Here is a 10656-nt window from a genome sequence, read left to right as displayed (position 1 = left end):
TTCAACTGCGTGAAACACACAGTAGTATGAAACTTCAACTGCGTGAAATACACAGCAGTATGAAAATTCGGCTGCGTGAAACACACAAACTTCACGCATGCGTGGAGTGTATGGAGTGTACGGGAGTGATTCACGCAATGGTGCGAATAGTCACGGCCGTGAAAATATTCCGTGTGTGATTGATTTTCCGTTGGTGCAGGGGCATTACTGGGCTCCGCTCGGTTGACAAACGAAAGTTCATTCTTCTGAGAGATGAGTTACATAAGGAGAACGCGTGCTAAATGAAAATTGTGATTCTTTTAACACCTACGGATTTAGTTATCTCATTAGTTCCAATTATCTGAGAATTTCATATTACTTAATTCCCTACTTGAGAGTGCTAGGGGGAATCGTCGAGTTGACGTCAATCAATTTTATGGGAGACTGCTGTCTGTTTTGGAAGGTGATTTTATCGTTCGGTTTTTTTTTCATTGTTAAGGATGTAGACAGTTTTCTGTGGGTCATGTCATAGGGAGAGAGAAATTAATTTCGGGATTTTCATTAGATTCGGCGAATTTTTGGGGAAAATAGTGAGAAGCTAATAGACTATTAGGCTAATAGTCTATTAGTTTCTCTGTTCGGTTTAGTTAATTCTCTGTTCTGTCAATCAATTTTATGGAGACTGCTGTCGGAATGTTTTGTAAGGTGATTTTATCGGTCGTTTTTTTTCAATAGTTTAGAATTATTACGAGTAATTACGAGGGAATTGTAGTAGTCTCAAAGTGAATTAAAATGAATTTCGGAAATTTTTGCAATTGATGAGCTAAGGATTTCAATACTTTTGTAATATTTTCACTTTTATATTGAAATTTTCGTTAGATTTGTTGAATTTTTTGCTAGAATTTTTGTGGAAAATTCAGAGAAGCTAATAGGCTACAGGAAGATCGAAAATTCTGGGGTTTTTAGCAGATTTTTTTCTCCGTTTGAGAATTTAAAATTTGTAATCACCATATTTGATCACTAAATTGCATTAGAGAAATTTTAAAAAATCGCCTTTTCAAAAATATTCATTTTTTATGAATAGGTAATAAAAATTATCCAACCTCTGGAAATTCTATTCTTTTTGGCGGTTTCAGGGAATTTCGTCGTTGAAAATTCACAATTTAATGACAATAACTATGATAACTGTAAATTTCAGTTCAAATAGTCCATGAAAACTAGTAGAAATCAGGAAAATTGTGCTAATTGACACTCAGTGTTCACGTTTTGATTGAAAATTCAAGCGAATTAGAGAATCCTTGTCCTCTTGCCGTTAAAAAAAAACAGAATTCCCTTGAATCTTCATTAAAATTCAAAATTTTATGATTGGTCCCCCCATTTCCCCCACTAGCCAGCGTAACTTTTCAAGTTTGAATATTATCAGTCGGCAAAATTCCACCCAGTCGAAGAGTTATCCTCCTCCTTTCACCCAGCGCAGTCTGTTGAATAGAAAGGAACTGGTCTCGCCTGAAAATCGGTACTCGCTCGATAAAATCGACACTACATTCAAAAATTCAAATTTCTGCGCATAAATGTTCAATCGCACACGAATTCCCCCGAATATTCTCCGTACCGCAGCAAAAAAAAAACGTTTTTCGATATCATCTGTGCAGAACCTTTCCTAATTTCCCCTTGAATTCCCCATCAATACCGTCATTACCGTCAATATTTGATTTTCCCACTCAAGCAATTTCCCCCCAATCCAAACATCGATGCTAAAAGCAACTCCAAGAGGATCCCAGAGTTCTAAAATTCAAAAAGATGACAAAACCTCCATTTATTTATGTTAATCCTCCCAGAAACTTTCTACGTGCGTACGTGAGTCTGCATCAAATCATCAGCGACTCGTCATTGACTTTTACTTTCCTCCCAAACTTTAATATCAATAATTTGCATAATTTCGTAATGCAACCTCATTAGAGTCTGACAATTGAATGAGCAAAGTCGGCTCCTCGAGCATTTCCCCCCCAAATACCTAGAGTAATAATGAAGTAATTGCAAGTTCAAAGAACTTGTTACAGATCTAGTACGCGAGTCAAGGTCCCCATTGCAACTCCAACCCCTCCTCGTAAATAGTTATACCCAGAAGACAGGTGAATGTTCAAAGCAAACCGTTGACTAGCACGTAGGCCACAAAATAGAGAAAGTGGAGGAGATTAAGTCAACTTGTGCGACCATGAAAGTTCAGAGAAACGACATAACACGAGTTTTTAAAATAATTTTTTCAAGATTGCAGGCAATTTGTTGCAATTAGCACGTTTAAAAACTAAATTCAGAGAATAATAATTCCGCTCATTACCCTCTTGCAGTATTTCTGAGGCGAATGAAGGATAGAAGAAGACGAGAGAGGACCCTATGTTCATGTCCCAACAGTCACTTTCATTAGAATATCTGACGCAATTGTATTTCAAATGATAAAACGAAATGACGAAATGATAAAACAAAATGATAAGAATGAGGAATTAACCGTGATGTTTAATTTCTTCACGTTGGCAATGAAAGGAGTTGTTGGCGTGGGGACTGACTATGGTTTCACTCCGGGCATTCACCAATGCGCCTCCAGACTCAGCACATCCAACTCTCTATGAATTACTCCAATTTCTTGATAATCGAGTCGTTTAAAAAGTGTTAATCGACTGGTGAAAAATCCTCATCTCTTTGTTTGTGGATAATACCTGTGTATGAACTACGTCACGTGCTCCTACCGCCCAGAGAGAATAAGAAAACAGCAATTGTACGTGAGTTCAATGTCTAGACATTATGCGATGATTTTTAACGTAAACATTACGATTACTCAACGGCAATATAAATCTCATTAATGCAATTCTTCCCTGGTTGTTTTATCCCAAGATGCTTTCCTGTCTTGTGAATGTTCTCTGTGGAATTAATGAAATTATGTGTTCAAAAGTATTGGAGACGGCCTACTTTCTCTGCACATCTCTTACTCGGGAATGGAATTCGACTTCTGTCAAAAACTAGATAATCATGTTGAATTATTTCTTCATTTTTCAGATCGATTGGGTTTTTCATTTTCGTTAATTCGATGAATCATCCTGTGGAAAGGATTGGAAAGGTGGCCCAATGGAATTGATAAGCTTGGCTGGCACAAGTTCCTTCTTTGGATGGGGTATAATTCCACTGCTTGCTGTTGGACTGACTTTTTATCAGTATAATAATGCCGATCCTGAATCACATCCCAGAAATGCTCAAGAGGTGAAAAAATAATTAATACTTTTTTAAAAGATTATAGGGAGAAGGTCTTTTAAAAATTACCCCTCGTAATTTTTTACCGAAATTATAGAGCTTGTGCCGAATTTAAACTGAACTTCGTGCGATTTTTCCTAATTTTAATAATTACGATTGTTCTTTCATTGTTAATTTTCATTTTTTTTTCAATAATTCTTTGATTTAGTCAATTCACCATAATTTTATTTTTGTAAAAAATCGTTTAGAAAAAAAACAATTTTCAGAAGATTTGTCTCTCCATTTGGATTAGTAGAATCGTTAAAATGAAGGGTGTTATCTCATATTGTAACAATTCAATTCAGCTTCTGCGAATGTACGACTTCATCGTTGTAGGCGGTGGAAGTGCAGGAGCTGTCGTAGCATCGCGATTATCTGAGATATCAAACTGGACAGTTCTACTGCTGGAGGCTGGAGGGGATGAGAACGAGATATCCGATGTGCCTGCGTTAGCCGGATATACGCAACTGTCGGAGATTGACTGGAAATACCAAACTGCACCGCCAAGTGCTTCTGCTTATTGTTTAGCCATGACCGGTGACAGGTGCAATTGGCCGAGGGGAAAGGTCCTTGGAGGTAGCAGTGTTCTAAATTCAATGATATACGTTCGTGGAAACAGGTAATTTCAGATGACAATGGATTTTAATTGGAAATATTATTCTCCATGTGATGGAATGAAAAAAACGGGAATTTAATCCCAATTTGAAAAAAAAATGATTAACTGTTTCCGCTAAAAGTTTCGGAGATGTTCCAAAAATTGATTCCACCGGAGAAAAATTTCTCGTGGAGATTTTAGAAACTACTACTGCGCAACAGGTGGTTCTTGTCAATCTAAAATGACATTTCATCACATTTACGATCGATCCACTCTCTATTTTGATACATTCGGAAACAGAAGGAATTATTCTCAAGTTTTAAACAATATTTTGGATATCAAAATGCAGGAGGGAAATTGTTAAAATAATTCAACTGCTAAAGTCGCATGATTTTTTTTCAAACTTGAATAGTTCCAAAATTATGAGGAAATCATGAGGAAAAAAATCGAATTTCATGAACAGTTTATCAGTGATTTTTCGGAGAGTGACATTAAATTCAATTTGAGGGAAAAAATCATGAAATTCCAAATTCCACTGAAAATAAAAAAAAAAACGATTTTTTTATTACAGAAGAATGAGAATTCCTCAACTTACTATAATGTTCAATCAACAAATGAATGAATGGTTAATGAATTAAAATTTAGTCATTCATTTACCTGAATTCTTATCATGTCCATTAATTTTAACGGAATAGTCAAATTGAACTCCACTTTCCATTGCTTTTTCTCTAAACTTTTGAATTTTCATTCCCCACATCCCTGGTCATTTCAATGAAACCCTAAAGTGCTAAAAAAATCCACGAGCCATACCGAAAATTTGCTCCCGAAAATACTGACCCAAATGTACCCGAAAAATTTCAGACACGACTTTGATCATTGGGAGAGCTTGGGCAACCCCGGCTGGAGCTACCGCGACGTTCTCCCCTACTTCATCAAGTCCGAGGACAACAGAAACCCATACCTAGCGCGAAGTCCCTACCACGGAACAGGAGGCTTGCTGTCAGTGCAAGAAGCTCCCTGGCGCACGCCATTGGCCCTGGCATTCATGCAAGCAGGCAATGAACTAGGCTACACCAACCGTGACATTAACGGTGCCAACCAGACGGGCTTCATGCTATCGCAATTGACAGTGAGACGAGGAAGCCGATGCTCCACAGCCAAAGCGTTCTTGCGTCCCGTCAGGAACCGAAAGAACCTGCACATTGCCATGTTCGCACAAGCCACGCAAATCCTCTTCAACCCAGACAAGCGAGCGATAGGCGTTGAATTCATGAGGAACGGGCGTAAACAAGTGGCTCACGTCAGACGCGAAATTGTCCTGTCAGCTGGATCCATCGCATCCCCCCAGCTGCTGATGGTCTCCGGAATCGGACCTCGCGAGCATCTCCAGGAATTCGACATTCCCGTTCTGTCTGATTTACGAGTTGGTGACAATTTACAGGATCACGTGGGCCTGGGAGGTCTGACTTTCCTCATTGATGAGCCCGTCACCTTTAAAAAATCAAGATTCCAGACATTCCCAGTCGCCATTGAGTACATAATCAACGAGAGAGGACCTATGACGACACCGGGAGTCGAGGGATTGGCATTTGTGAATTCAAAGTATGCAGACACCACGATCGATTGGCCGGACGTGCAGTTTCACTTCGCTCCAAGTTCCATCAGTTCTGATGGTGGGGATATCATACGCAAGATCACGGGTCTGCGGGACAGTGTCTATAACACGATGTACAAGCCGTTGATTAAGGCTGAAGCCTGGTCAATACTTCCGTTGTTATTGAGACCAAAGAGTTCTGGATGGATTAGGCTCAAGAGTAAAGATCCCTTCGTCTACCCGGAGATCAATCCCAACTACTTCACTCATAAAGAGGATGTGGATGTCTTGGTTGATGCCATTAGGATTGCTATGGAAGTGTCCAATACGACGGCATTTCAGAGATTTGGCTCAAGACCGCTGACCATTCCCATGCCAGGATGTCAGAAGTTCCTTTTTGATACTTATGATTACTGGGAGTGCGCTATAAGACACTTCACTTTCACTATTTATCATCCAACTGGTACCTGCAAGATGGGACCAGTGTCGGATTCTACGGCTGTTGTTGACACTAGGTTGAGGGTCTACGGGGTCAAGGGGCTCAGAGTTGCAGATGCATCGATAATGCCGACTATTGTTAATGGCAATCCCAATGCTGCTGTCATAATGATCGGGGAAAAAGCCAGCGATATGATCAAAGAGGACTGGCTTAGGCGGAGACGTCCACCTGGGAGATGACAATAACGAGAGAATTTTATATCGCCATTACTATGTTGATTTACTCAGGGGATTGGTTGAGAGAATGTGTTTTGAGATCGTTTGACAGAAACCAATCAGTTTTAAGAGCAGAAATCAAACTCCTCCTTTTGTATTTTTCTATGTTTTTTTTATTATCATGTTTAAAAATTGTTGAATTTTTGCAATAAATTTTATTTATTTACACCACTAGCTCTCCAATTAATTTGTGAAAACCATTGGGTGGTTTGAATGACAATAAGCGTCATTCAAACCATATTTTGCGGAGAATCATATTTTTTTAAAGATTCACATTATTATAAATAAATAGCGGTAACTAATTCAACTCGGGAAAATCTCATTTTTTTTCTGAAATTGATTTCTAGTATAATTTATCAAGTGAGCTAATTTGTTTTGATTTAGGCAATGATTTTCAAGCCGAAGATTGGGTGTTAATTAGTTATTCATGAAACCAGATCAAAATCTCCGAACATTTCCATTTTTCATATTTTTTCACATTACATAACGATTCAAAGTAGATAATCAAATTCAAACCTTCAAAGTTTGAATAATAAAACTATTACGAAGTGTTCGGTAGCCCAGGGGAAACTCGATCTAAAATGAAAGCTAGACTGTTCCTATAAAAAAACAAATAACCAAAACACTTGCTTATCCTTCATGTTTAATGATGACGTCTAAATCCGTTCCGTTATCCCATTGCCATTGCCGCAAAGAGCTGTAGAAAGCCCATGCCTAGCCACTTAATTAACTCAACTCCGTGCATATGGAATGAACACATGTGAACATGTAACGTAACAACGTCGACATATCTCATTGCACTTATCCCGCTTCCGTACTTCCGTTGTGGTGAAGATGACAGATTCATGATTTGACTTTTGCGAATATAATTCATGGGAGTTTTCCGGAGGGATCATTAGAGGACTAGAAAGTTCATTAGACGGTTGAATGTTGATAGGTGTGCGCGATAGTTTAACATTGGACATTTGTGTCGTGATGATTGCTAGAATTGAACAATTGTTTGCAGATTTAAAGTAAGGGAGAGTGGGGTAAAATGGTCCCTTTTGACTTTTCTTGTGATACTCATAACTCAGAAACAAATTCATTAATTGAGATCAGTCTAGGCTCATTCTAAAGGGGCGCAAGTGTAGTTTCAATGGAAAACAAATTATTTCATTTCATTTAAAATTGAATGAGCTGCCAACATTTTTGAAAAAATCCAAAGGGGCCGTTTTACCCCACTCTTCCCTAGTATATGTATAACTTAAACTTTGAAGATGAGAATCTGAAATAAATTTTACACTGAAGTTTCTATGAATAACAACATTCTTGTTGAGTTCGTGCTCAATTGTCAATCTAGTATTATTAATAATAATTAATTCAGAACTGGCAAAATAACGCAGTCTTACATTAAGAGAAACATCCACATCCTCAAGAGATGAGATGTTTGGCGCAAGAAATTAGTTTTGTGATATTATGACGATTTTCTCTCGGTGTATGAGAAAATTGATTGTTCGAGATTAGAAAGAAGATTAAAAAGTAGAAAAAAAGCACAAAAATTAGATGAAACCCGAGTCGAGGATTTGGTTCTAATTGGACGTACACAGGTCTTTCAAGATCTCTCCAGACCTAGATGGACCTGGTAAGTCCTAATCAGTTCTGCGACGTACTTTTGCAGAGACCTTTCGAATCCTCAGTTCTTTTCGGTCCTGAGAAGTCCTCCTCGATGCTACCGAGAACGCGTGATTTTACGAGCGGGTGAAGGGGAAGTTGAAATTTGTAGCCAACGAGGAGACAGGGTTGCAGAATATATTTTAGCCACCCTCATCTCCCCGTTTCCAAGCGGTGTTTAAATAAAAAATAGTGAACGTTGATTCGGTATTTATTGATCCCCTGATGCCAATGAAACCCTCGGAGGTGACAGAAAAGGGGAAAACATTTTTTCATTTTCATGTGGGTCAAGGGTGAAAGTCGATTTTCGCCAAAACAGAATTTTTTCGCCAAGTGGGAGTTGATTCTGTATTTTCTAACAATTCTGATGCCAATGAAACCCCCGAAGACGCGACAAAAGTCGAAATAATTTTTTTTTTTTCACCCCGACCCAAAGAGTCAGATTTTCTGTGTTTCCAGAGGGAAAGTCGACTTTCGCCAAAATTGAATTTTTTAGCCGGGTGAGCGTTGATTCCAACTATTTAAGCGCCGGGCTAGTCAGAACTATCAAAAGTATGTGGAAAAAATGAAAAATGAAAAAAATTTTTTAGAATTACGGGGACCGACAAGGATTTGGAAAGTCTGAATACAAGTCCTGCTTACACCTAACAAGTGCTGAAATGGGACATAACGAGAGGTAGAAAGGTCTCGGAAGCACTTGGGAAGAGGCTTCCCAAGACCTATCCAGTTCTGAACGGAAAGACCCAAGTAGAACTTGTCAGGTCCAATTATTCGACTCGGGAAATAAGTGTTATGCCTGATACGAAAATTATCGTCAGTGCCAAATTTTTATGATAAATAATTCATGTTTCTGGGTACCTCGAATGTGTACAGGATGCCCTAGTCAAACGAGCAACTGTTGTTTAAGAAAATAATCGTAAAGAATATATGATGGATTAAAATTTTTACTCTCGTCAAAGTTAGAATTTACGTAAGAAATTATCAATGATGAATCTTTTTTTTTCGGGCGTGTTAAATTTATTTTTTCTCGCTACATCAACGAATTATATAGAGTTTGAATATACTTCTTCAAATTCGATTCTGACCGGTGTTTTGCATGAGTTCAATACACACAAACTTGAGATTCTCAATGGGTATCTCTCGAGATCCCTCACCGGTGTTTGTACTCGAACCGGTTGACACACAATATTACGTTTGCGAGAGTATGTCCAACCGGAAGATACATTTTCGAAATATCTTGACCTAAATTTCCACAATTTCCCCACAACTATTCAACATTGTTTTGAGTAATTTCAAACTGGAACTATCCTCTGAGAGGCCTTGCCAACAAGGTCACCCGTTCTTGGAAGGGTTCCCAGCAGAAAAAAAGTTCATCTCACAATTACAAGATGAATGTTACGTAACGGGGCGAGATGATACGAATGTAATACGATCCACGCGAAGAATCCACTTTTTATATTGCCAAATACTTTCTCCCATCATGCGTGAAGGTTTAAAAAAGTGAGTGGATTTTTTTTTTTATTGAATACGTGTATGTTTCATCCATCGCATTCTAGAGTAGTAGGTGTGTAATTTTTACAATTCAACAGTGAAAGTTTATATGATTATCGTTCCACCCAGTGGCGATGAAGATCGTGTTTGAATTGGCCTTGCACTAGGAAGTAAAATCGTTCATATTGATATTGAAAGTGCAGGAGAGAAGTTTTGGAGCGTGGGAATGATCGGGTATAATCACTTGGAACAATGTGAAGATAATGGCAACACCATCTAAACGGGAGCAATAATTTTTCATTTTTCGCTGCATAAAAACGGGAAATTTGGAATATGAATTTTCCTTCCATTTTTGAATGTTGGAATAACAGTTGGGTAAATTCGATTTTGGCACAAGTCGACTTTCCCCCTGGAAAAACCGAAAATCTGATCCTTTGGCTCCGGGTGAAAAAAAAATTTCTTCAGTTTCCACTTTTTCCACATACTTTTGAGAGTTCTGAATAGCCCGTCGCTTAAATAGTTGGAATCAACGTTCACCCGGCTGAAATCAATTTCTTTTTCTGTAATTGATTATTGTTCTTGAGTTTCCCGAAGGTTTAAAGATCCCCAATTGGAAGAAAATTGAAATTTCATGGACAGTTTAGTAAAAATTCGTCGCAGAGCGACTTTGAACTCAATGCTAACTGTCACTAACAGTTTTTGACAGTTAGAACAGAATAAAGAGGATACTTCTGCACTAACAATCGGGTAAATTGAATAATTACCACTAATGGATCACCTATGCGGGTGAAATTTTCCATTTCCCTCATCATCTAATTCACCAATAATCTCACTTGTGAATCTAGAACGCGTTATTGATTATTTTCACCAAGTTTCCTCAAGTCCCGAGCGTACTACCCCCATACTACTGGGCACGACGGGTAGATAAGCCTTTATTTCTGCCACAACTGTGGGGGAGCTGTTGAACGCAAACAAAAGGCGTGCTGAGTGCATAAAAATAGGCACCCCACTATTTCCGAGAGAACCAATGACCTCTGGTTCACAATAGAACAGTCTATTAAGGATAGATCAATCCTGAGGAATTGTTTATTTGATAGAATTACAACGAAGTTGATAATTAACAGTTGATAAAAAAATTAATTAATTATGATCAACTCGAGGGAATTATAATTTATTTTTTTTATTCGAGGGAATTATTTTCAAAATTATGGATTCTTGTCCGAAGAATTTTCCAATTCGCTTTCTAAAAAATGCGAAAAATCGTGTCAAATTTTATTTTTCATTCTAAAGACCTGCTATTCGTTACCATTTTCCCCACGTTGTTTACGCCTCCATAAACAGCAATCAGTAA

General features: G+C 38.1%; 2 protein-coding genes across 3 annotated transcripts in view; one reads left to right on the top strand and one right to left on the bottom strand.

Annotated features, from left to right (window-relative positions):
* LOC107038346 (flotillin-2) overlaps positions 1 to 10656 on the bottom strand; it is a 112746-nt gene that overhangs the window by 68967 nt on the left and 33123 nt on the right. The gene's annotated exons all lie outside the window — the stretch shown is intronic.
* On the top strand, positions 3100 to 6227 carry LOC107038339 (glucose dehydrogenase [FAD, quinone]-like). The gene is made up of 3 exons (XM_015257382.1): positions 3100 to 3231; positions 3567 to 3880; positions 4718 to 6227. Exons 1-3 carry the CDS (start codon positions 3100 to 3102, stop codon positions 6126 to 6128), a joined length of 1857 nt encoding a protein of 618 aa, XP_015112868.1. The 3' UTR covers positions 6129 to 6227.

Source organism: Diachasma alloeum, unplaced genomic scaffold (genome assembly GCF_001412515.2).
Source record: "Diachasma alloeum isolate Michigan unplaced genomic scaffold, Dall2.0 Dall_scaffold_00280, whole genome shotgun sequence".
In the NCBI taxonomy this organism is placed as follows: Eukaryota; Metazoa; Arthropoda; class Insecta; order Hymenoptera; family Braconidae; genus Diachasma; species Diachasma alloeum.
This window is presented reverse-complemented; position numbering and strand designations above follow the sequence as displayed.

What these genes read in the sequence shown, in the direction of transcription:
- LOC107038339 (XM_015257382.1), top strand. Translation starts at nt 3,100, where the DNA reads ATGGAATTGATAAGCTTGGCTGGCACAAGTTCCTTCTTTGGATGGGGT. An exon ending in ATCCCAGAAATGCTCAAGAG is followed by an intron (nt 3,232 to 3,566) that starts GTGAAAAAATAA and finishes AATTCAATTCAG; the next exon opens with CTTCTGCGAATGTACGACTT. An exon ending in ATATACGTTCGTGGAAACAG is followed by an intron (nt 3,881 to 4,717) that starts GTAATTTCAGAT and finishes GAAAAATTTCAG; the next exon opens with ACACGACTTTGATCATTGGG.